The 24,071-nt window shown below is 56.1% G+C and overlaps 1 protein-coding gene across 11 annotated transcripts; it reads right to left on the reverse strand.

The window, feature by feature from the left end:
• Positions 1 to 931: 931 nt before the first annotated feature.
• STK11IP (serine/threonine kinase 11 interacting protein) lies at positions 932 to 24,071 on the reverse strand. Of its 11 annotated transcripts, XR_011997810.1 has the most exons (28): positions 23,986 to 24,070; positions 23,732 to 23,817; positions 20,828 to 21,033; positions 20,576 to 20,650; positions 20,208 to 20,303; positions 19,730 to 19,837; positions 19,543 to 19,614; positions 18,160 to 18,286; positions 17,810 to 17,913; positions 17,590 to 17,685; positions 17,343 to 17,384; positions 17,005 to 17,151; positions 16,732 to 16,816; positions 15,850 to 16,179; positions 15,443 to 15,648; positions 14,990 to 15,106; positions 14,713 to 14,890; positions 12,196 to 12,426; positions 11,976 to 12,079; positions 11,024 to 11,121; positions 10,753 to 10,931; positions 10,445 to 10,526; positions 10,178 to 10,248; positions 9,475 to 9,722; positions 8,748 to 8,893; positions 7,979 to 8,073; positions 2,019 to 3,584; positions 932 to 1,044 (listed from the first exon to the last, which is right to left on the reverse strand). XR_011997810.1 is itself a non-coding variant. In XM_072741494.1 (27 exons), the coding sequence occupies exons 2-26, from the start codon at positions 23,790 to 23,792 to the stop codon at positions 7,983 to 7,985; spliced, it is 3,300 nt and encodes a 1,099-aa protein (XP_072597595.1). In that variant the 5' UTR covers positions 23,793 to 23,817; positions 23,949 to 24,070; the 3' UTR covers positions 7,113 to 7,187; positions 7,979 to 7,982. The 11 variants fall into 11 exon arrangements, 10 of the variants coding, with proteins under 10 accessions (XP_072597604.1, XP_072597597.1, XP_072597599.1 ...); XM_072741494.1 differs by lacking the exons at positions 932 to 1,044; positions 2,019 to 3,584 and adding an exon at positions 7,113 to 7,187 and having other exon boundaries at positions 23,949 to 24,070; XM_072741495.1 differs by lacking the exons at positions 932 to 1,044; positions 2,019 to 3,584 and adding an exon at positions 7,390 to 7,407 and having other exon boundaries at positions 23,949 to 24,070.

Below are 24,071 nucleotides of genomic sequence, written 5' to 3' on the forward strand. Positions count from 1 at the left end.
GGTTGTTGAAAGAAATGAGTTCATCCATGTAAAGGGCTTGAAACAGTGCCTGGCACGTAGTAAATGCTCAATAAATACGAGCCAGCTTCACTACGACTACAAATCTAAGAGACACAGTACCGAAAAGACCTTGAGTGACTTCAAATATGGGACATAACATGTCCACACATGAAATAAGGGGAAATCATCTTACACTTACAAGGACAATTAAGTCTTCTGGCCCAACTGGAAGATACTAATCATGCAAATTCCAAGACAGAGGGATCCAGAACAGGATAGATTCTCACACTCCTTGGCCAACGGACCAGTCTTTGCATCTGTAATCCTCACCCGGCAGACTGAAGAGTTTCTGGAAGGTGGGAGGGTGTGGGTTCAGCCCCCCATTGCCACCTAGACTGGCCTAGAACCCTTCTGGCCAAGAATATCTCCTCCCTGCTCCCCAGAGCCGAGCACCCAGCGCCATTTGTGGTTGGCCTCGTGGTGAGTAAGACATTATTTTTACAAGAGAGATAACGGGGCTTGAGAAAGAGCCCCAACTCTGGAGTTGGAAAGGCTAAAATAAAAATGAAATACCAGTTCAATGCTTGGCACGGAACAGGTGCTCAACAAATGTCACTCTTCTTTACTCCCGCTGTTGGCCGGCAGTGGTTTCTCCTATCATAGCCAGTGTCCCTCAGTAAACCTGGACTCAGATCTGAAACAAATCCAATCTCAGGAGGGCACTGCCTATTCCACAAGCTTCTCTCAGCCTGCAGAGCCCACCGTGCAGCTCAGATGCACACTCGTGGCTAGACCGACACTCTGATGCGTAAGTCTGTGCCCTTCCTCTGTTCCCCAACCACCTGAGCAGCTAGCCTGCTTTTTTTTTTTTTTTTTTTTTTAGCTAGCCTGCTTTGAATGTTGTTTTTTGAGAATGAATAGAACATACGCCTTTTTGTTTTTGTTTTTTAGATTTTATTTATTTGAGACAGAGCACAAATAAGGAGGAGCAGCAGAGGCAGAGGGAGAGCAGGTGCCCCACTGAGCAAGGAGCCTGATGTGGGGCTCCATCCCAGGACCCCCGGATCATGACCTGAGCTGGAGGCAGATGCTTAACCGACTGAGCCACCCAGGTGCCCCACTTTTTTGTCTTTTTTTCACCCAGAATCCAAGTCTCAGGAAACCTAGGGAGGTTTGCAGAGGAGGAAAAAGAAAGGGTTAGCAAGACATGCAATGTCTTGGCCAGAAGTGGGGGGAGAGGCCAGAAGCTGTCCCTGACCCTTTGTCTTGCCCCCAAGGTGTGGAGGGTGGGGAGAGGGAGGTCAGGGAGTCCTGCCAGCCCCAGGGGATGGGGGCTTGACATAAAATGTTTTGAAAATGCTGTAAAGCAGTATTTCCTGCACACCCAGGTGTGTAAGCCGAAACCCACTCACTCACTCTACACCAGCTCTGGGTGCACATCAGGGAAAAAACCTGACGTGGTCCTTACCCTTGGGCCCTTCACAGTCCCCAAACAAGCGACACATGAACTTGTGATTATAAGGTATGGCAAGTGGCCGTTACAGAGAACTGCGGTGGCATGGTTAAGGACTCTGTAGAGGGGACAGTGGAGCAAAGATCTGAAGGACACAAAATAGTGGGCCGCAGGACAAAGGGTATGTCGGGGAAGCAGGGCAAGGGGGAGCATCCGGGCAGAGAGCAGGGCCTAGGAAAGGGCTGTGGCAGGAAAGAACAGGCCTGGAGGTCCGGGTGCTGAGGATCTGGGTGGTGCTCCTCTGGTAGGTTGTGGTAGCCCTAGAACCGGGGGCCACAGGGCGACACACGGACAGAGGGCCTGACCGAGGGTGGGGGCGCCTGGCTGGCTCAGTCAGTAGAGTGTGCAACTCTTGACCTCAGGGTTGTGGGTTCAAGCCTCACACTGGGTGTAGAGATTACTTTAAGAAAATAAAATCTTTAGGGGCACCTGGGTGGTTCAGTCGGTGAAACATCTGTCTTCAGCTCCTGTTATGATCCCAGGGTCCTGGGATGGAGCCCCACACTGGGCAACCTGTTAGGCAGGGAGTCTGCTTCTCCCTCTCCCTCTTAAGATCTCAGGATCTTAAAAGATAAAATCTTAAAAAAAAAAAAATAAAATGATGGAAGGTGAGCCAGGGAAGGTCTAAGAGGCAATAAATACCGTTGAGGAAAGAGAGGGAGGTCCTGAACGGGAAAGGCTGCACCTGCTCGGTGAGACTGAACCTGGGCCTCGGCATCCTCACCTGTGAGAGAGAGATCATGCTTTTCCCTCGGGGCTGTACGGAGCCAACGGCGTTGAGGGATGATCACCACCAAGTGGCACAAAGCAGGTGCTCCCAAGCGGCGCTGTAGGACACTCGCCGCCTGCAGTACAGCCGTCCCGCCCCCCCCCAGCCGGGCCTGAGCCGGTTGTCCCCGCCCTCCCCACCCCCGGACTATAAGCTGCTGGACAGCAGGAGCAGGCTCCCATCCACCCACATAGTCCACCCTCCCACCTCCTCACAACAGCCTGGCCCGTTTTAAAAGCTCAATAAATGTCGTGGAATTGAACACAAGTGTGCGAGTAATTATAGTAACTAATAAACTGAGGAATGCTTCTTCGGAGGACAGAGAAGTCAGAGTCCGAGATGATCAAATGACAAAGGACGGGCCGAGAGAGGACACGCTGTGGCTCGCTCCCAAGCCGGGCCGCGTCTGACGTTCCCTCTGAGGCCCACTGGGGAAATATCCAGTCGTCAACGCACGGGCAGGGAGATGCAGGCTTTCTTCTTGTGATCACCAAGGGCATTCCGAGGCCACAAAGTGGGTTGGAATAACTCACGGGCAGTTCTGTTAAACCAGCACGGATTTGATGCTTCACGGTTCACATGGCACTACCGCGTGTGACAGCATTCCAGTTTAGTTATTGATGAGGCTCCTCCTCGATGGATGGAGAGGAGCATGCCACAGCCCGGCAAGGGCAAGTCCCTTCCCGGGGTTCAACAGTGAGCCACAGGCGCGAGGCATAAACGCGGACCTTTTAGATGGAAACCACTGTGCCTTCCCCTGTTCGACCACCGCTCCACGCGGACTCGTGAGCACGAAGATGCAAAGTCCTGCAGACACCCAGACACAGGCCCAGCATGGTCCTGTGGCTGAACCTCCCACCGCAGAAGGTCAGAAGCCACGGTGGCATCCTGGCCACGGAGGAAGGATGTCACCCTTCATTCCATGTGAAATGACCCATCAGCTAGGAGGCCCCTCCTCCCATTGAGAAAGAAAGGCAGAGCCTTCAAGCTGAGCAACTCTCCACTTTCCGAAGTCTCAGAGGTCAACATGTACGCCACTCAGCTTCGGGGGTGCCTGGCTGGAGCAGGGGACTCTTGATCTCAGGGTTCTGAGTTCAAGCCCCACCCTGAGGGTCGAGTTTACGTAAAGAAATAAAATTTAGGGGCACCTGGGTGGCTCAGTGGTTGAGTGTTTGCTTTCGGCTCAGGGCGTGATCCTGGGGTACCGGGATCGAGTCCCACATTGAGCTCTCTGCATGGAGCCTGCTTCTCCCTTTGCCTGTGTCTCTGCCTCTCTCTCTCTCATGAATAAATAAATAAAATCTTTAAAAAAAAAAAAAGAAAAGAAAATTTAAGAAAGAATAATAAAAATACATTTAAAAATATATCATTCAAAAAAAATAAAAATAAAATAAAAATAAAAACATATCATTCAATTGTGTCCACTGACACCCTACGTACAGCCTCATCTAAATTTTTAATTATTACTTTTGAATCAAAAGATGTTCGGGGGGTTAGGAATCTTTTTAAAACAAAAAGTAACAGAGCCTCAATACCATGCCTGACTCCTGTGCTCTTCTCATCTTGTTCCCCCACCACCAATTTGTCTCTCTGGAACTCACTTATACAAACACAAGCAAACACGAGTATATCCCATCCTACCTTATTTCTACAGAAAAAGGTGGCAGAGAGCTGTCACAGTTTCAGGGAGCAAATCCTTTCTCCCCACTGCCTCAGGCCTGCATGCCTCAGGCCCGCACTGCCAGCAAACCCAAGGCCAGAGAGCAGATCAATAAGCACTTGCTGGGGGGGGGGGGGGGGGGGGGGGGAGGCCAGAGTGAGTGGACCAGTCGATCCCTGGGGCCGGCCCAGGGTGTGAGAGGCAAGTGCTCGCGGGCGGACATCTGTGCACAAACGTCAGTAGCAAAGCAGTCCCAGGGCGAGGCAGGGCGTCAGAAGCAGGTGCATCCTGGCACCTGGTGAGGTACAGAGCTAAGGCCAGACGCTTCCAGGGGCAGCAATGGCCTCACCCTTGGCCGCTACCCCAGGGGCCAATACCAGCCCTTGTCTTCCGGGTCACCAAGGAAAGAGCACCCACAGGACAAGGGGTGCAGAGGACTTTGTCACACTGTTAAAACCACCTGCAGAGAATTAAAGCACCAAGAAATGGAGGGAGCTCCTCAATGGCTCCAGCCTCACGTCTTTGCAAATGATCCTAAACGGACTGCAGGGAGCCTGCTTCTCCCTCTGCCATGTCTCTCATGAATAAATAAAATCTTTTTAAAAAAAAGGACTGCAGGGGAGCCTGCCCTACCTGGACCAGGACCCAGTGGGCCTTCTGGGGGAGGTGCCTGTAAGTGGGCCTGGCCCCTCTGAAAGGGAGCTCTGGGCCGGGGGCTGCACAAGGTCCTTCTCAGGGCCAGTCCCGGCTTGTCTGCAGAGTGTGCGGGAGCGCGGACGAGGAAGGGGGTGTGCGCACCACCTGCAAAGTGGACTAGTATTTTTGGGAGGTTTTAATTTGCTTCAATTAAAAATTCAGGCCAGCTCTGAGCAAACAGAAGTAGGTGAACTTATTTTCTGAACCTCTGCACCGACATTTCTGGGCCCTCTACCCTAGCCAGCACTTCCTGACTGGCCAGTTCCAAGATGCACACGGCTTCCTCTCCACTCTCCAGCTAGAGGGACCAGGGTCCTGCTGGGGGAGGGAGGGAGAGACACCATCTGGCTCCACAACACGGGAGAAGCCCCCTCTCTGGGGCCTCAGCACCAGTCTTCCGGGTCTGCATCATTTCCATACACTGAGGGCTCCTTCCTCAACCTCAGTGGCTCCATATCTTGGGATCAAAGGACTGTAGGAAACACTTGGGAAAAGGAGATGCTGGCACCACCGTCCCCTCCCAGCAGCCCTGGCCAGGAGAAGGTAGTTGCTTTCTTGGGGGTAGTTTATGAGCCACTGGAGAAACCCTCCTGCCCTGACACACGCTCCAGCAGGCTCTGCAGTAGAACCTGTGTCCTATCAATCTCTGTCAAGTGAAGGAATAAATAAACTCACCCGTTCAATGTACTCATGAATGGCTACGTACTGAGCACGTTTCATGACAGGAACAATGCTGACCCACACGAGGGTCAGAAAAGGCAGGCCTGGGACGCCTGGGTGGCTCAGTTGGTTAAGCATCTGACTTCGGCTCAGGTAACAATCTTGGGGCCCTGGGAGCAAGCCCCACAGCGGGCTCCCCACTCAGCATGGAGTCGGCTTGTCCCTGGCCCTTTGCCCCTCCCCCACATCGTGCACACATGCTCACCATCTTTCTACAATAAATAAAATCTTAAAAAAAAAAAAAAAAGGGGCAGAACTAAGGAGGGGACTCTCACCAATATCAGCTCCTTCTCGTCCTCAGAATCCAGGGCCTTCTCTATTGTACTTTTGCTCTTTTGTGAGTTAGGGCAGGAAGCTGAGTGACCATCCTCCAGTGACAATGATTACTTCCCATGCGATTCCATATTCTGGGGCCCCAGGGTTTGCAGAGGGCTGGCTAGGTCACGGGAAGAAGTGGGCCCCAGGAGCCTAAGTCTTCTCTGGCCTACCCGACCCTAGGCCCCACCACGGACTTCCCCAAAATAGCTTTTTTTTTTTTAAGACTTCACTCATTTATTTATGAGAAACAGAGAAAGATAGGCAGAGACACAGGCAGAGGGAGAAGCAGGCTCTATGCAGGGAGCCCAGCGCGGGACTTGATCCCAGGTCCCCAGGATCATGCCCCGGGCTGAAGGCGGCGCCAAACCACTGGGCCATCGGGGTTGCCCCCCAAAACAGCTTTATAGTGAGGCCTGACCAAGTCTCCAGAGCACATCCCCCCATGAACCCTAAGTCAAAGGCCTTCTAGTGGGGAGAAAGGAGTAACCCCAAGAAACCACACACACCCCTTGCCCTCCAGATCCACACCTTACAAACCCTCCTACGTTGACCTTTCTAATGATAATAGGAATTCCAGGAACATGGCAGTCCTCCATATTCAGGTATGCAAAAATGACTTTTTTCTTGATACCTCAACTATATCCTTATTGTTATTATCCTCGTAATGAGCTCCCATCTCTAACCAACAGAGAAGTTAATCTGGTGAACATTCAAGCCAAACTAGCTTAATCACTGATTTCAGTTCAATCTATTCAAGTCTGACTTGGTCACATCCCCATTTGGGGGCTGGGCTTATACCACCCTCCTGCTGCGCTCCAGCAAGGACTGCCCGAGGGGCAAGCTCGCTAGCACACTCTCAGCTGACTTCCATGTGACTCCAGGGGCACATAGGGTCCTCTGGACTCCCTTCCTTCTCCATTCAAGAGAAATCTGGGCAACTAACCTGCCGAGACCTTAAAGACCATCTCCATGTGCCCTGGTGGCATAGGGAGCATCTGACATATCACTGTCTTCCCTAATTCCAAACACAGGACTATGCACAGGCCCTGCAATTGGAAGTTCCCAGTGTTAGAAGAATTGTTCCTACCCTGCTCCTAATGCCTTTTTCTAAAAACTCTCCTCACGGGATGCCTGGGTGGCTCAGTGGTTGAGCATCTGCCTTTGGCTCAGGGTGTGATCCCAGTCCGGCATCAGGCTCTCCGCAGGGAGCCTGCTTCTCCCTCTGCCTGTGTCTCTGCCTCTCTCTCTGTCTCTCAGGAATAAACAAAATCTTTTTTTTTTTTAAATAAGAGTTAAAAAAATAACTCTCCCCTCATCCCATTGCTGAGCTCTTGATACCCTTTTATGACCCTTTCAAATTTCTTACCGCTTAGTCCTTCCACTTAACGCCTGAAGATTGGCATCTTTGTTCTCTGCTGTTCAGCCGGAAGGGCTGAAAATCCCCCATGGATCAATACTTCACCTAACATCTCATGACTTCAGATACGTACGGTCCATCCGGCTCGCCTGTACTGGACAAGTGCAGGATTGTGCAGGGCAGGGGGGCCAAGGTCCCACCCCGTGAGTGGGGATGGGCATGGAGGCCCTTTAACGGCAGGGAAGGGGAGGCCGTGGGTCTCTGTGGTTTGCTGGATGCCAGGCCGTGAGGTCATATGAGCCTGGACACATCAGGTCTCCTCCCTTTACTGACGTGACCTTGAACGAGTCACTTAATTCCTCTAAGCCCACTTCCTGTAACGAGAAGCCACCCACTTCTCAGACCCCCGTGAGGAGCAGATACCATCACTAGGCACTTGGCTCAGCGCCCAGCATGTCACTGCTCCATAGACGAGAGCCACCCCACAACCACACAGCAGACTCAGCAAGAGCCCAGCTTCTGGGCCGAAGGGCAGCTGGGCTGGAGCCTCCAATGCTCCGTGCCCGAGCCTTCCCCCCAGGGCCTCTGCACAGACACGTGGGGGCCACTTGTCCTGCTGTGTCCATTTTCAGGTGCAAAGATCAAATCCCAAGTCACACTGGCTCAAGTCAGAATGGGGATTTATGTAGTTGGGACCGTTTCTGCGGCTCATTATTTGGTTCCAATTAGTGTAGGCCAGAGAGAGAAAGAGAGCGAAGAAATGGGAAGGGGCCTCCTTTAGTTCACATAACCTGAAGTTCCAGGGGCTGCAGGCACAGCTGGTCCAGGGACCCCGGAGAGACCAGCAGGACATGGCCCTGCGCGCTCCTGCTCCCGCCTCCACCTCTCTGCACCGCTGCGCTCTCAGGAAAGCTCCCCCCTCGTGGCCCACAGCTCCAGGCTTACCCTCTCAGCACCCCTCACGGGGAAAGTGAGCCTCTTTCTTGGGTGCTCCAGCAACCACACCGAGCACGTGAGCCCCTCTGGACAGATCACTGTGGCTGCGGGGACAGAGGTGAAGGTGAAGGACCAGGCTGCGTGAGGAGGGGGCGAGCGCTCCCTCCACAGCCCATGTCCACCCGCCCCTTCCCCAGACACCCCTCACCCCCAGCGCCCACTGCCCACGGCTGGAGATACTCATTATTTCCCAGCTGTAAATTGAGACCTAGACCCGAACTGGCCCCGTTTGTTGGGCAGTGATATCCACGTCGGGCCCCCTAACAGGCTCGGCTCGCTGAGGCCTGGTGCCCATGGGTCAGGGGTCCTACTTGCTCCCCTCAGCTGGGGCAGAGGGGGCTCCCAGGATAGACAAGGCTGAGGCTGCTTGGGCTGCCCTCTGCAGGGGGAGCTGTGGGCGGGGTGCTGTGTGTTAGAAGAGCTGAAGGAGCAGCAGGCTGCAGACTGACACATGGATGTACCCCCGTGGCATCCGGAATGGAAGCAATTTTATTGATACCTGAGACAAAGTGCAAGAGAAACATTCCTACCAACCACGGAGCCTGCCCCTTGGGCCCAACCGGGCCAAGCGACTCCTCTCACCCTGCCCGTGTGCCCTGGGTCACCGGGGCCTCACTGACGAGCCCCCAAGGCTGCCGAAGTCCGCAGCAGGGGTCCGAGGAGGGAGCATCTGCAGCCATGGCTCCCGAGGCAGGCGGGGTGGGCACAGAAGCCTCACCGGTCAAGATCTAGAGTCTCTTGGGTCACAGTCCGGAGTCCGATGGAAAACAACTCCTCCCAGGGCTCCCGGATCCAGGCCAGCAGTGCCGTCAGCTGCTCCGGACACACGACGCGAAGCGCCCAGAAACTCTCCAGCCGGGACACCTGGCAGAGCGGGCGTGGTGAGCTGAGGCTAGGGGGCCCTTCCTCCCCCCGAGCCTGTCAGCCCTCAGAAAACCCGACTTGGAGCTGCTTAATCAGAACACCTACTGAAGAACCCCCCACGGCTTCAGTCTTGTTTCTTTAAACCACTGCCCACTCCCAGCCCTGTTTTCCAGAACTCACGTTCTGGAGTCAATTCCAAGGATGGAGTTCAATTCCTGGATCTACCCTTTGTGACCCAGACACACTGGTTAATTGCCTCTGAGCCTCAGTTTCTCCATCTGTCCTAAGCCTAACGACAGCACCTCTTCCCACGGAAGCTGGGAAGATCAGAGGGCTGGCTCCCTCTGAACAAACGCGGACTCCAAGCAGCAGCCAGTGCGTCACGAAAGGTGTCCCTCGACACAAGGCAGGATCCGGGCCCGGGAGCTTCCGCCCCGGAGCTTCCGCCCCCACCACCAGCCCCGACCCTCTCTACCTGCTGCTCATCCAAACCCAGCAAGCCTCCTGCTCCTTGCGTCCTGCTTCTCCGTGTTCCCCCCACGACGACTGCTCCCCACTCCCCACATCTCTCTCTCACACACCTCATCGTAGAAGACCAGCTTCAAGTCCCCTGGGGCCGTACGATAGAGCAGCACCGAGCTCAAGCTGCTGAGGGGCCACTGCTCCCTGATGCGCACAGAAGGGCCCAGCCCCAAGGGCAGGGACTGCTCAGAGGCTTCGCCAGATGCTGCTGGAAGAGCAGGCTCCACCTGGGACCCCACAAGATCCTCCTCTAACAGGTACAGGGTGGACAGAGTCATCATCAGGGACACAGGGCAGGCCTCGGAGCCTAGAGGAAAAGAGACAGGGCGAGGCCCAGAGTAGGAAGCCACAGAGGAGCCCAGAGCCCTGGGGCGGCATCCCGGGACCAGGGCAGGAGCAAACCACATGCTGCCAAGGTGGTCACCGGGCAGCCTGCACCCCTGGAGGCCACAGCCCTCCCTTTTCCAAACTCCAGGCATCTTTAGCCTCCAAAACCTCAAAGACCCAAGACAAAGGGCACCCTACAGCCTCCTGGCCTCCTCTGACAGGATGGAGAGGGGCAGGCCCAGCCAATCTGCTCCACTCACAGAAAGCCTGTACCCCGAAGCAACTGAGGACCCAGGAAACCTCCCAGCCCCACTCAGAGAGGCCAGGAGGACTGAGGCTATGGCTGTGAGAGGACGTCCAGATTCTAGAAACTGTACACAGCGGCCCTGGGGGGCCTGCCAGGGGCCAGGGCAGGACAGAGTACAGGAGCCTCACCTTCCACCAGGAACACCCGAAGGTAGAAGAACAGGGGAGGCCCGGAGGAAGAGTCTCTCTCCAGCAATGGCCTGGGGGGGAAGGACTGGTCAGCCAGGGGGTAGGAAATGCTGAGGGGGGCAGGGAGGAGCAACTAGAGCGGGGTCACGTGTGAGGACAGGCGGCCGCCCAGGTGCTCAGGGCCCAGCCGTGGCTGCAGCCTGTGGAGAGGCCTGCACTCCGAGCAGCTGTGTGGGCACCAACCACAGCCTCGACCTATCCACTCACCAGAGGCGGTGCTTCGGGGTCACCTCCTCCTCTGTGGCCCTGACACCGCTCCTCCAGCTGGGGGGCAGAGCCTGCAAGACATCTGGACAGAGCCAGCCAGGGACGGGGAGCTTCAGACACTCCCTCTCCTCTATCCCAACCTCTCCACCTCTCAAGACCTTCCGTTCTCCTGATTTCTAGAGGTCAGAAACCTCTACAAGGGACGAGCCTCATCACCTGTCTGTCTCCACTGCGGCTCCCAGACGTGGGCAGCCGTGACCCCTCGGCCCCCACCCGCCTGCCCTGCGCCTCCCTTCCTCCTCTTTTACCGGTGAGCTCATCCAGAAAGGCCCGGCAACGCTTGGCATCTCGGGGCAGCAGGATGCAGCTGCCTGCACCGGCAGCCCACTCCAGCCGCAGACTCTGTCCTGCCAGCCCCAGTTCGATGCCACTCAGGTCGTGCAGGGGCACGGCCAGGGCTGGCTGCAGCCAGCTGGCTGGAGGCCCACTGTGGAGAGGGAGGGCCAGAGTGGTGGCAACGGGTGAGCGGAGCGAGACCCACGGGGAGCCCTGCCCTGTCCCGTGGCCCTGCTCGCTCACCATATCTCCCCCGTCACTTTCAGCACGTAAAGCCTGTGGTCAGACACCACCACCAGGCACACAGACTCCCCAGAGTGGCCGGCCAGCACCAGCGGCACCTAAGGGGGAGAGGAAGGTGAGGACAGAGGGGACCGGGGAGCCGGCTGCCGGGCTGAGAGCACAGTCCCTGCGGCCCTCCTCTCCTCCCCGCATCCACCGCCTAGCATCCTGCCGCTCCGACCCACCCTCCACATTCCCCTGCCTCCGGGGCTCCCGCAGCCCTTGGGATCAGCTCCAAACTCCTTGGCAAATACCTGAGGCTGCCCCCCAACCGGCCCTGCCTGCCTCTTCAGCCTTGTCTCAGGGCACCTGCCCCCACCCCACCTCCTGCTGCCCCCAGAGCAACAGGTTCCCCACTAGCCAGCTCCTCTCAGGACCCCATTCTTGCGCTGCTTCCTCTCCCTGCTCCCCTCCTACTCATCCTTCGACACCTGGATACCATCTCACATCTGCTACCCTTGAAGGGGAGGCGCCGTCCCTCAGGCTGGGTCCGACGCCTCAGCCTGATTCCAGCACTTTCATCTCTCACAGTCATGGGGTTCCTCACACCAGAGTAGAAGACAGATGGCAAGGCTGATTTACTCTGAATCCTTAGTGTCTCGCAAATGCTCGGTGCTCACAGAGACACCAATAACACTGTCACTTCTAACAGTGACGGGAGGCCCCATGTGAGGGCCTGGCGCTGAGCTAGGCAGCTGCCAGACACCGGTGCGCAGATACCACTGCACCCTGTAAGGCAGGCAGTGCCATCCCTGGTGTAGACTGGCAACAGCAGACTTAGGTACCAAAGGAATGTGTCCAGAGCCAGTGCAAGTGACCTCTGGAGTTGAAACCAGGAGGTTCTCGAGCCACTTTGTGACATGGCCTGCTACGGCAGAAACAGTGGGCACTCTGGTGAGCTAGGGGCAGAGACCTTGATGCAGCACTGGAACTCCTCCTGGGCATCGGTGAACACCTCGACATCCAGGAAGAGCCGGAGCCGGTGGTCCACAGAGCGGAGACCATGGCGCTCAGGGGCTGGGGGCAAGCAGCGGGCCGTCAGGCGGCCCCGGCTACCAAAGCACCAGCTCACCTCCTGGCCAGCCTCCTCCCGCCCCCAGACACCACCTCTGTCTCGTTTCACCTCTACTCACGGGGACTGAGGCTCCAACTGTGGCGATCCCGGGAGACCGGTGCTGGGGATGGGGCCCTGTCAGCCCTGCTGCCGGGGTCACTGTGCCCCGGAGGGTCGGGGACGGCGCTGACCGTCTGCGAGGGTGCTGGTGACTGTTCTCCCTGCCCAGGCTCCCTGCTGGTGGCTCCCAGAGACAGAGCCAGGAGAACCACATGATCACTACCGCAGTGTGGACACACAGCTGGAGATTCTGCAGGGATGAGCACCGTCCCTGTGAGCCCCCCCACAGAAGGCCACAGCCGCCCCCCCCCCAAGCTCATAACACTGCCTGCCCCCTCCTGGACTCACCTTGGCTGCATACACTCCCTACCATTCCCACCCGCCCCACCTCCTCTGCAGGCCTGCTAACCCACCGCTCTCCAACCCAGTGAGGGAGGAACCAACCCAGACCATGGCCCACAACCTCCTCAAAATAACACCCCACCTTCTGATTTCAGGCCTTCGCAAAGAGGACCAACCTCAGCCAGGCCCTGCGCTGGCCCCTCCCACAGTCTCGGTCTGTCATGTGCTCTGAGGCTCCACCAGCCACATCTGAAAGCCCCAAATCAACAGATCCGGAAGGCAGGGAGCCAGGTGTGGGTCCAATTCCAGGCTCTGTCACTTACTGGTGTCAGCTATCCAATTACAAGTCACCTAAGCTCTCGGAGCCTAGCTCCTCCTCTGGAATGGAGTGATGCCAGTGCCTGTCCTATGGGGTGGTCAGGATGGGGGAACGGTCAGGTAAAGAATAAAGGATGGGGGGGCAGGTGGATCGGCAGTGAGAGCAAACATTCTTTGAGCAGCTACAGCAGGCACACGCGGGACCCTTTGACAATAGAATCAAAACTCTCTGGGTCCTAATGTGCAAATGAGGAAAACAACCATCAAAAAACTAACACAACCTAGGGCACATGGGAGGCTCAGTGAGTTGAGCAGATGGCTCTTGGTTCTGGCTCATCTGCAGTCATAACCTTGGGGTCATAGGATCAGCCCTCCATCAGGCCCTTCGCCCAGCAGGGAGTCTGCTTGAGACTCCTTCCCTCTCCTTCCCACTCTGCTCCCTGCTCATGCACACCTGCTCTCCTACTCTCTCAAAATAAATTTAAAAAAAAAACAAAAAAAAAAAAAAACTGGAGCACCTGGGTGGCTGTCAGTTAAGTGTCTGCCTCTGGCTCCCTGGTCAGCTAGGAGTCTGCTTGTCCCTCTCCCACTGCCCCTCACCCTACTTGTGCTCTCGCTCTCCCTAATACATAAAATCTTAAAGAAAAAAAAAATCGACACCTCCTGCCCGACTGTCCAGTTGAGGCTAGCAGCGGCAGCTACCATTTACACAGGACCTTTGTTTTGTGCTGATACTGTGCCTGGTGTCCTTTTATCACATTTAAACCTCCTAACGAGGGATCGCTAGGTGGTTCAGCGGTTTAGTACCTGCCTTTAGCCCAGGGTGTGATCCTGGAGTCCCAGGATGGAGTCCCACATCGGGCTCCCTGCATGGAGCCTGCTTCTCCCTCTGCCTGTGTCTCTGCCTCTCTCTCTCTCATGAATAAATAAAATCTTTAAAAAATAAATAAATAAATATCCTAGCAGTATGGAGGGCAAGTTCACTCTCTTCTCTATCCAGATGAGGTAACCAAGGCTCAAACAGAAAAACATAGCACAGGAGAACATTCAATAATAATGACCCCCGAAGGTTCAGAACCCAGGGGCCACGTGACCCCACGCGGTACAGGGAGGTCTTGGAGGGGATGGGGCTGTTTCCACCGCACACCTGGTGCCACCGCAGAGGTTCAGGGTGGGGGATGGAGACGGGCCTATTTGCTCAAAATTTTAGTCCTGTCCAGCTGCTGCCAAGCAGACAAACCAGCTAGTAAGTCACACGTTTCAACACAGACAGCATCAAGAGTATCTCTTTTCTGTTTTACATCTACAAAGACGTTGCTTCCTGACTGATCCATGGTAAAAAACTCTCTCGCATTAAGGAAGAGCATGTGAAGAGATGCCATGAGGCACTCCTCGATCTCAAGTAGCCCACAAGGTCAGTCCAGGCAGGACAACCTCAGCCAACTCCCAAAACATCTTATTCAACAGCCAAACATGCTCTGGGGACAGCACTACACCCACGCTGTGGGTGAGGGCTAAGGAGCTTTTATGAAGTTTCTAAGTATCAGCCAGAAAAAGTGGAAAAGCCTGCAAGTTATGAAAAAATAATGAGTACGTTTCAACAATCACGGAGATTGCGTTTCCTGACTTTTAGAGAGAAAAAAAGGATAAAATTTCTTCTTTCACTTGGATTTTTTCTTTTTTTTTTTTTAATGTATCTGGCAGACAGTTTCATTTCTTCTCCAGACAGAAGAACTAGTGCCCACTCCTTCCTTCCCGGGGGCTCCCCCTCCATATTCCCTTCCTCGAAGCCACGGTCTCTGAAACGGGGGGGGGGGGGGGGGGGGGGGGGGGGGGGGGGCTGTGCGCAGGAAGGTCAAGGGCAAGGTACGTGTACCTGTCTCCTGGAACAGAGGCCTCCAGCCTTCCTCACTGTCCAACCCCAACCTGGGCTCCTCTGGCTTGAACTCCTGGCCACAGCGGAGACACTGGAGTCTGCCCCGCAGCGGGTCTCTTGCTTCCCCAAGCTGACGCTGAGCCGTGGTGGCTGCTGGGGTCAACACAGCAAGCAGCTCCTGAAACAGGGTGGGCCGGAAGCAGCTGTGAGCAATGGACCCTGGACCCCGGCCTTCCAGTCTTCCTCCAGCCCCCTGGGCCTCACTCGAGGCCGTTACCTGGAGAGCTGCATGGGCGTCGGGCTCTAGCACCACATAGCGACGCAGCTGCCGGTCAGGGCAAATGTAGGAGAAACGAAGAACGAGGACAGGGGCCCCGGGGAGGGGATCTGAGCCCTGCACACACAGAGGGGGACCAGGCAGGAAACAGAAGGGAGGGATTGGAGGCATCTGGGTTTAACCGACAGAGTGCAAGAAAATCAGCTCCGGACGTCGTGAAAACGTGCCTGCTGACATCCACACTCTAGCTCAGCGGCCCAACCCCTCAGTCCAGCCTTCCAGGCCGTCTGGGGCCACGTCTTGGCCCCCACAGTTCCCCTGCGCTGCTCCAAGTGTCCATGAGAGGCTGGGGAGACTCGCCACTCGGTGCCTGGCACCTAGCACCCAGCTGTCCCAGTCAGATCCTGCAGGGAGCCCAGCACTCCTGCCAGGACCCCTGACACCACCGCTCACCTCGAGCGCTGGCCGCCCCTCGGTCTGAGGCTCAGGCTCCACCTCAGCCGCTTCCAGGCTCTGGAGCTCAAGCCGGGCCAGGGTCTGAGCTGCTTGGAGTTCCACCTCAAACAGGTGGCTGGAGGTGACCCGGAGAAAGCATTCCCTGCCCCGCACACCGTCCGGCCCCTCCAGGGGACACACCAACATGGGGCGACACAGCTCCACTGCGGAGACCAGGAGAGCAATCCTGTGAGAGGGACAGGTCTCCGCAACTTCTGGCCCTCCCGCCAGAAGGGGTCAGCCCCCCCCCCCCCCCCCCCCCCCCCCCCCCCGCCCCAAGCCTGGTCTTCCCGACTCTCCCAGATGTACCAGCAGCACCTGGCCCAGTCTCCCTGGCAACTGCCAAGCGAGCGCTCACCGCTCACCTTCCACTTCATCGGGCTCCTTCGCCTCCTCGTCCTCCTTTCCTTCTTCCTCTTTCCCCTGCTCCTCCAGCCCCCCTTCCTCCTGGAGCTCCGGCTCTGGCCTGACCTCCTCCACCATTTCCTGCGGGGACTCCTTCTCTGGGGGCGGAGGTCCAGGCACAGACCCTGGGCTCAGGGGCAGCGTGCTGAGGGCAGGGGCCTTGGAGGACGTAGCCACAACAGGGGTCCCAGACGCCCCCAGGTGATTCCTGTACTGCAGCCAGTCACAGCCGAACCGTTCCCGGAAGCTGTTCAAGAGTTCCAGCTCCCGGTGCTGCTGCACAAACCGCCCTGGGCCAGTGGGGAGCGGACCGCTGAGCGAGCCCGCAGTCTCCCCACGACCCCCAACAACCCCAGCCTCTTCTCCCACTGCTCCTCGAGGTGAAGTGATATAATGGGATCAGAGGGAGACCAAAGGCTGCCCCTCAGCAGCATGTCCCAAAGCGTGCCCCAGGGAACACCGTGCTCAGGGCCGGTGGGAACCATGCAGCACATGCTGCCGGGGAGGGGATTCGGGATACCTGGGAGTGTACAGGGGTCCTGGGATGTCCCGGAGGGAGCACACCTAGTTAACGCTGGTCAGCCCAGCTTTCATCAAGTGACCCTTCCACATCCCCCACAATTCACGTTCCTTGAAAAACCCTTTGGAAAATGCTGCCCAGGGGCAGTCTCTTCTTTCCTTAAACTAGAAGGACTGAGGCCCTCTATAGCGCCCTGCTCCACCGCAGCACTCAAGAGACTGGTGCAGGACAGAGGGCAGGACTGACGCAGGACGAGGGCAGGACGGAGGGCAGGATGGAGGGCAGGACGGAGGGCAGGGCAGCCGGGCCACAGCACACTTACCAGCCGGGGAGGGATCCAGAGTCCGGGGCTCTGGGTCTGTATCACTGGGTTCTGAGATACTTGCCCGCCTCACACGAACCCGGCTCTGAAGGTGGACACGGGACCAACGCTCTCTGAGAGCCAGGGCCCCCCACCCCGCCATCCATCGCCACACACCCACCCTTACCCAGAAAAACCCCCACAGGCAAGGAGGTGGCCTCTCTCTTCCCAGCCCATCCATAACCCAGGACCCCCATAAAAGGCCCCAACCCCAGGCACAAAGACGCTCTTTACCTTGACCTTCCGGTGAGGCGGCTGGGCCACAACGCCCCCAGAGGAGATGCTGTCACTCAGGTCAGGGCCACCTGAGGTTTCAACAGTACTCCCAGCTGGCCCATGCAGAGGTGTGGCCGAGGAGCCAAGCCCCGAGGACGTGGAGGTCTGGCATGTGACAACAGGAAGGAGGGTGAGGTGGGAGCCAGAGGTGCACCTCTGCCCACTGGGCAAACCAACGGAGGGGCCTACTGTGTAGCTGCCCAGAAGGAACCCCTACCCAGGGGCCCCCTCCCCTTTCCTGTACTCCCAAGTGGATTCAGATGGCCTCCTCCTGCCGGTGCGCCCAGCACACTAACCTGAAAGTCGGTCACTGACAAGACTTTCCCATCAAGGAGGAACTAAGCAAAGACAGGGGGGAGGGGCCGTGTTGGTGGTGCAATACCTGCTGCCCACCCAGGGGGCCCTGCCGGCCATGCAGGGACCCATGGGCTCAGCTAGGGGCCCAGGGCCGAGGCCTCCCTCCCCTGGGATCGGGTGGTGAGAAGATGGGGAGGAGGACAGGCAGGAAAGGGAGAGCAGAGTGGGCAGGAGAAGACTGCTCACGCCAGTTGCAGCATCCCTGGCCCGGGGTGACAAGTACTGGGCGGTGGCCGCTCGGTGCGCAGGGTGGAACCACAAAGGGTTCCCTTCCAGGTAGAGCTGACGGGCAGGAAGAGGAGACTGAGATGGGCCTCAGGCCTCCCTGTGTGAGGAAGGGCACGAACCCAACCAGCCTGGGAGGGAGGGAGAGGCGCAAAGCTGGCTGCCAGCTCGGAGCGCTCACCTTGCGGAGCTCAGCCAGCAGCCACAGTGGTGCCAGCTCCCGGTGTCCTTCTAGCAGGTTGTATGCCAAGTCCAGGTGCCGAAGGTTCTTCAGCTGCTCCAGGCCTGGGGCAGAGGCGAGAAGGGAGGAAGGACATGTGTTGCAGGGGGAGGCAGGGTGCTGGGGGAGCGTAGAGCAGAAAGACGAGCCTGGGCACCCCTACCCACAGGCCCACATTAGGCTCTGGATGCACACAGGACCCAGGGACCCAGGCCACCCCGAGTCTCACACCGCCCCTACACCCCTCCATGTTTGTCCCGCCCTCCCCCACTCCCCAGCCCCCCACCTCCCTCCCCATGCTCCGCACTCACCCTGCAGGCTCCGGAGCTCATTGCCTCGCAGTATCAGGGTCCCCAGAGCCACCCCCGAGGGTCCCACTCTCGGCACCAAACGCAGGTGGTTATAAGAGATGTCCAGATGGTAGAGCTCAGACAAGTCCTGAGAAGGAGTGGTGATGCAGGTTCTCTCCTTGACCAGACCCTAGCTGGGCTCCTCTGAGCCTTCTCTTCGAGTAGGCCTCAACCCTGGTCTATAAAGACTGCACACTTGCACCACAAATGAGTTCTCGGGTCCTCCACCCCACCCCCCACCAACATTAACAGGGCTGAACAAATACCAGCATAGTTCCTAATAGCTCAAGGTCACATCCTTGGGAAGACAACTCTAGCTCCCTTACCTTCCCTCCTAGGAAAACCCAAGGCTGCCAGGAGAATTTAGTTTGGTCCAATCAACAGCTGAAGACAGAGCCCCTGTCTCCCAGCCTCGGTGGGAAGGTAGGCGGCCAACTCCAGCAAGCCTGAACCCCGACAGATTTCACGTGGACCAACAACCCCCCTTCCTGCTTTTTGTAAATTTCCACTTCCTTGACTTCAGAGGAAACGGACTAGTTTGGTCAAGGAGAGATTCTGCTCAAGCCTCTGCCTTCTCCCTCACTCTCCCTTTAAAATGCCCAGTAATCTCTGCACAAATCAAATTTAAGTTCAGTTCATGCTGAAGTTTATCTCAAATTAGGATGTTTTACTACTGATTACACAGCATGATAGCTTATTACCACCGCAGTGGTGTATTACGGATTAAAATCTGTCCTCACCACATTAACTACTGTCTAACTTTTTTTTTTTTTCATTCATGAGAGGGAGAGAGAGAGAGAGAGAGAGAGGCAGAGACACAGGCAGAGGGAGAAGCAAGCTCCACGCATGGAGCCCGACGTGGGACTCGATCCCAGGTCTCCAGGATCACACCCTGGGCTGAAGGCAGGCACTAAACCACTGAGCCACCCGGGGATCCCCTACTGTCCAATTTTGTCTCTGACCATGAGACTTGGGAGAAGCTTCTCCACCATCATCCCCAAACTACCTTTCCTGAGCTAGATGCAGGGCTATGTAACATCACACAACTTCCCGGAGCACTTTAATACTATAAAAGCAGGTCCTCCTATGATTTCTGCTTGACAAATTAAGAAACTTGGAGGTTGGTTATCCCAAGTCACACAAGGATTAGGAGCTGAGATCTGAACACTGGCTTCTCCTATGCTACGGCCTGAATTCCCAAAGAATACTGCCTCCAGGGTGAGCCCAACCTGGGGGATGGTGTGGGACAGGAGTAAGGTGGGAGCAAAACCCGGCCAGGAGAGTTGGAGCAGAATGATCACAGACCCACGTGGTGCCAGCCCCAAGCAGCCTGCTCAGACTCACCATCAGGAAGCCCTCGCAATCCTGGACTTGATTGTGACTCAGATTCAGGAAGCGGAGAGCTGACAAGAGACGCTGGGGGGAGAGGGGGGAGCAGCAAAGAATCAGACACCTTCAGGCAGCCAGCTGGCCCTCCTCCCTAAGGGCCCTCCCTCTTTCCCCCAAGCCCCCTTCCCTCGGAGGCACTCACCAGGGAGCTGTCTAAGGAAGTCAGTGCATTGTAGCTGAAGTTGGCAGAGACCAGAGCCAGCCAGGGCAGGGCAGAGCAGAGGTCACCGCCGCAGGCTGAGAGGAGTTCCTGAGACAGGGTGCTCCATTACATCCGCTGTCCCCTCCTCCCTGCTCCAAGGCCATGCTGTCCCCTAGCCATTCACTTGTTCTTTATATACTAAGCTTGGTCTGCAGGATGGACATACAACAAGCCCAGGGCCCTGCTCCCAGGAGTTTGTTGTGGAAGAATGGGGACCTGGACATGAGAATACTGAGTACAAGACGGGAGGCGAGACCATCAACACCCATAGGAACACGGTGCTGCCACGGGAGCACAGCAGAGGGGCAAGGACACTCTCCACAGGGAAGCGGGGAAGGCTGCGAAGAAGGGGAACAGCAGAGCTTGGTTCTCTGTGTCCCTAGAACAGGGATCCGGGGCCAGCCCTCATCTTCCTTACCTCTAGGGCCTGGATGCTCCTGCTGCAAATCAGGGTCTCCAGCTGCGAGTAGATGCCACAGAGGCCCCGGAGGCAGTGAAGAGGGACACCTCGGAGCTGAGGTGGAGGCAGGGAGGGAGGCTGGGAGACACTTTCACAAAAGGCAGAGGCTTCATCCCACTTCCCTCCTTTTACAGGGAGGGAAAAGGTGACAAATCCAACTATGGTTCAGGGAAGCATTAAATGGACGAGATGAATGGTGCGTCACTGCAGAGCAGTGGGCACGCTCAGGCCTGGCCTGCCCACCAAAGGGGGCCGTCTCTTTCCCCATTCCCAAAAGGTTGCCTCAAATTGGGTTTTGTGTGCCAGCATCCCCCAACACACCATACCTCCAGCTGCCGAAGGGACTTGAAGGGAAAAATCTTGATGGGCCCTGGAAGCCCAGAACCAGGGACGTGTACCAGCTAAAAGAAAACACTTCTGTCACCGAGGCCAGCACACCTCCCCTTCCTGGGCCCCTCCTCCTCCACACAGCCACCTACAGCTCCCACATCTTCTGGATCCGGGCCCTGCAGACTTCATGTGCCCACGCCCCCTGCCCCCACACCCCCAAGCATCCTACTCCATTCCCAGTGCAGGACCTTGAGTGAAAGAGTTTTCTGCAGCACATCGAAGAGGAACTGAAGCTGGAGGATGACAGGGGAGTCGGCAGGGTGAGAGGGCAGAGCCACAAAGCCTGTCTGGCCAGGGCTCCATGGCCCCAGGTGCAACTCAAATACATGGTTCAGCTGCTGCAGGGTGGTGGTCAACAGGCTCAGCGTGCTACAGCCAGACAGGACCACGTCGCCTGCAGGGAAGGGGGCAGACAGGAAGGAGGACATAACAAAGGGCTCTTTCCCTTTATTCTGAGACTCTGTGACCCCAGGATACACCCAGTCGCCTCCGCATTGTAGATCTTCCACTGCCAGGGTCATCCCATCTCCTCCCGGCTCACAAGCCTTGGGCAGCTCCCCTCTGTCTCCACAAAAAGTCTTAACTCTTCAGCCTGATGATATGACTTTGCATTCACTACATCCAACCAACTTTCCCAAATTTTCTTTCACCATCTGCTCAAGAGAGTCCGGTCTACTCACAGAGCTGGGAATACAGTCAACTTGATTCACAGAGGCTTTATTTTCTGACACATTCCCTTCCACTCTGCCCAGCTTGAGACCTTCCTCCTCTAGGCAAGAGTCTCAATGCGTAGCACTGCTGCCCTTTTACACTATCATCATTCACTTTACATAAAAGCCAGTTGAGCGTTTCATCTTTTTTTTTTTTTTTTTAAGTAAACTCTACACACAACATAGGGCTCAAACCCACAACCCCTGAGATTAAGAGTCACATGCTCCACTGCTGAACCGGCCAGACGGCCCATATCTTTGATCTTTACTTCCTTTTCTGATTGCAAGAGTAACAAGAGCACTTAGAGAAACTTTCAAACCATTCCAAAATGCATGCCAGAGAAAAAATAACCGCTCATTATAAAATAGGTATTATTCTCAATCTCCACGTTAAAACAGCTCTCTCTAATGAGATTGTCATCCTTGAGGACATCTTTCGTTCACCTTGGTATCCATCACTGCACCTTCAAAAGTACAACCACGAGGTAGGCAGGGAGAAATACTTTTCTACTTTAAAAACAAAAACAAAAACATGATAGAGTTGAAAGATGTTGCAGAAATATTACAGAGAGATAACCTAGATTCTTCATCGGGTTTCCACTAACGTTTACATTTTATGTAAATGTGGTACAATATAAAGTCAGCAATCTGATGCTGCTACGCACATACAGTTCTATGCCACTTCTGTTGTTTGGTGTGGATCCCTGTAACCAACATCACAACCAAGATACAAAACTATTCCATTCCATCACCATACAAATCCCTCTCTTGCTATCTCTTATAGTCAGACAGACAGACACACACACACACACACACACACACACACACCCATCATCCCTAACCCCTGGAGCACCAGGCCAGATTGGTGCCAAACAAACTGGTAAATCCTGCAATGTTACATGAAAGACATTCCAGGTACTAGACACCAGGGACAGATGTGGACAGGGTTCAAAGACTCTACCCACCCTCAAAGAGCCTCCTGGTGTGGAAGAGATAATAAAACATGTACACAGTTAGCAAAACAAGCCAGAGGGGCACGTGGGTGGCTCAGTGGTTGAGCGTCTGCCTTTGGCTCAGGTCATGACCCCAGGGTTCCGGGACCGAGTCCTGCATCGGGCTCCCCACAGGGAGCCTGCTTCTCCCTCTGCCTGTGTCTCTGCCTCTCTCTGTGTGTCTGTCATGAACAAATAAATAAAATCTTTGGCGAGGAGGTCGGGGGGGGGGGGGGGGGGGGGCGGAGAGCAAACCAGAAAGTACAACTGCTCTAAAGAGAGATTCCACAGACCCCACCAACGGGAGTACTGGGTACAACGTGCGGGGAGGCAGCTAACAGGAATCAGGTGGGATGCCCCAGACCACTCCATTACCTCATTTAAACGTCACCAAATGCCCTGAAGAGAAGCACCATTGACCACCTCTTAAAGAGATGGAAACCGGGGTCTTGGAGAACAATACTCAGTAAGATTGAGGTTATATAGATGGTAGCAAGTTGCTACTTCTGTCTTATCTCAAAGCCAAGCTTTAAAAAAGTAAAAAATGAATTTTTTTTAAAAAGCCAAAGCTTGGGGGTCCCTGGGTGGCGCAGCGGTTTGGCGCCTGCCTTTGGCCCAGGGCGCGATCCTGGAGACCCGGGATCGAATCCCACATCAGGTTCCCGGTGCATGGAGCCTGCTTCTCCCTCTGCCTGTGTCTCTGCCTCTTTCTCTCTCTCTCTCTCTCTGTGACTATCATAAAAAAAAAAAAAAGCCAAAGCTTGTTCTATCACACTAATGTCAACCACAGTGACCAACCAGCGTGACTCCGCCGTGCCCAGCCACCGAGACAACGTGGAGAAACCACAGCTACCAGTGTCCAGCCTCTACTCATTCCGCAAACACGGCCCCAAATGCTCTCTGGGGATTAACGTTAAACCCCACAACCACCTTTTGAGTCTAAGTGCGATCTTATGCCGTTTCCCTGCCGAGGAAGACTGAAGCTCAGAAAACTTAGCAACGTCACCACGTTTGAAGGAGTCGGGCTCCCGACCCCGGTGAATCTGACTCCCTAACCTCGTGCACTGAGCGCCCTGCCCCGCAGCAATGGTGATGCCTGTCCCTGGTCTCCAGAGACCCGCAGCCAAGTAAAGCTCGCTGTTCTCTGGAAGCACCAGAGGGTGCGGCACCGGGGCGGGGTCCCGGAGCACGGCTGAGGTGTGCAGCGTCACTCACCGGAGAATATACTCCGGAACCGTAAAAAAAATAAAAAATAAAAATGCATAAGACGCCCGAACCGTCGTGACCTTCAAGAGCTGTAAGTCCACGATTCCTAAGAGGGGGGGCGCCCCTGGAAGGCAGGGCGCACCCGCACCGCGCTCCAGCCCCAGCTCGCCGGGGACGCACTCACCCGACTCCCGCAGCAGCCCCGCGAGCTGCCACACCAGGGAGTCCCGCTGGGCCGTCGTCATGGCCACGGGACGCCGGGGGCGGGGCCTGGGAAAAGAGGAAGCGGAAGAGCCTCAGGTGGCTGGTCGTACCAAAAGCCCAGGGTGTCCGCGCAAACCGAGGCCTCGCGCGGAGAAAGGAGCAAGAAAGAAAGCGGGGAAGAGCGTCCCCCCGGGTACCCTTTCGAGAAGCGAAGGCCAGGACACCCGGACCGACCTCCTGGGCGCTCCTCCCACCAGTTGTGCAGCCCGGCGCCTATCAATAATGGCGGAAGTCCCGCCCCGGAAGGAAGAAGGGCCGGC

Source organism: Vulpes vulpes, chromosome 16, assembly GCF_048418805.1.
Source record: "Vulpes vulpes isolate BD-2025 chromosome 16, VulVul3, whole genome shotgun sequence".
In the NCBI taxonomy this organism is placed as follows: domain Eukaryota; kingdom Metazoa; phylum Chordata; class Mammalia; order Carnivora; family Canidae; genus Vulpes; species Vulpes vulpes.

Excerpts from the sequence above, each read along its gene's own strand:
- STK11IP (XM_072741503.1), bottom strand. The coding sequence starts at position 23,792 with ATGACGACGGCCCAGCGGGACTCCCTGGTGTGGCAGCTCGCGGGGCTG. Across the intron at positions 17,385-17,589 it reads CCAGGGATGCTGCAACTGGC|TTCCTCCTTGATGGGAAAGT; the intron begins GTGAGCAGTCTT and ends GTCTTTGCTTAG. Across the intron at positions 8,074-8,747 it reads GAGACTCTAGATCTTGACCG|CCACAGTGATCTGTCCAGAG; the intron begins GTGAGGCTTCTG and ends CTGTCCCCGCAG.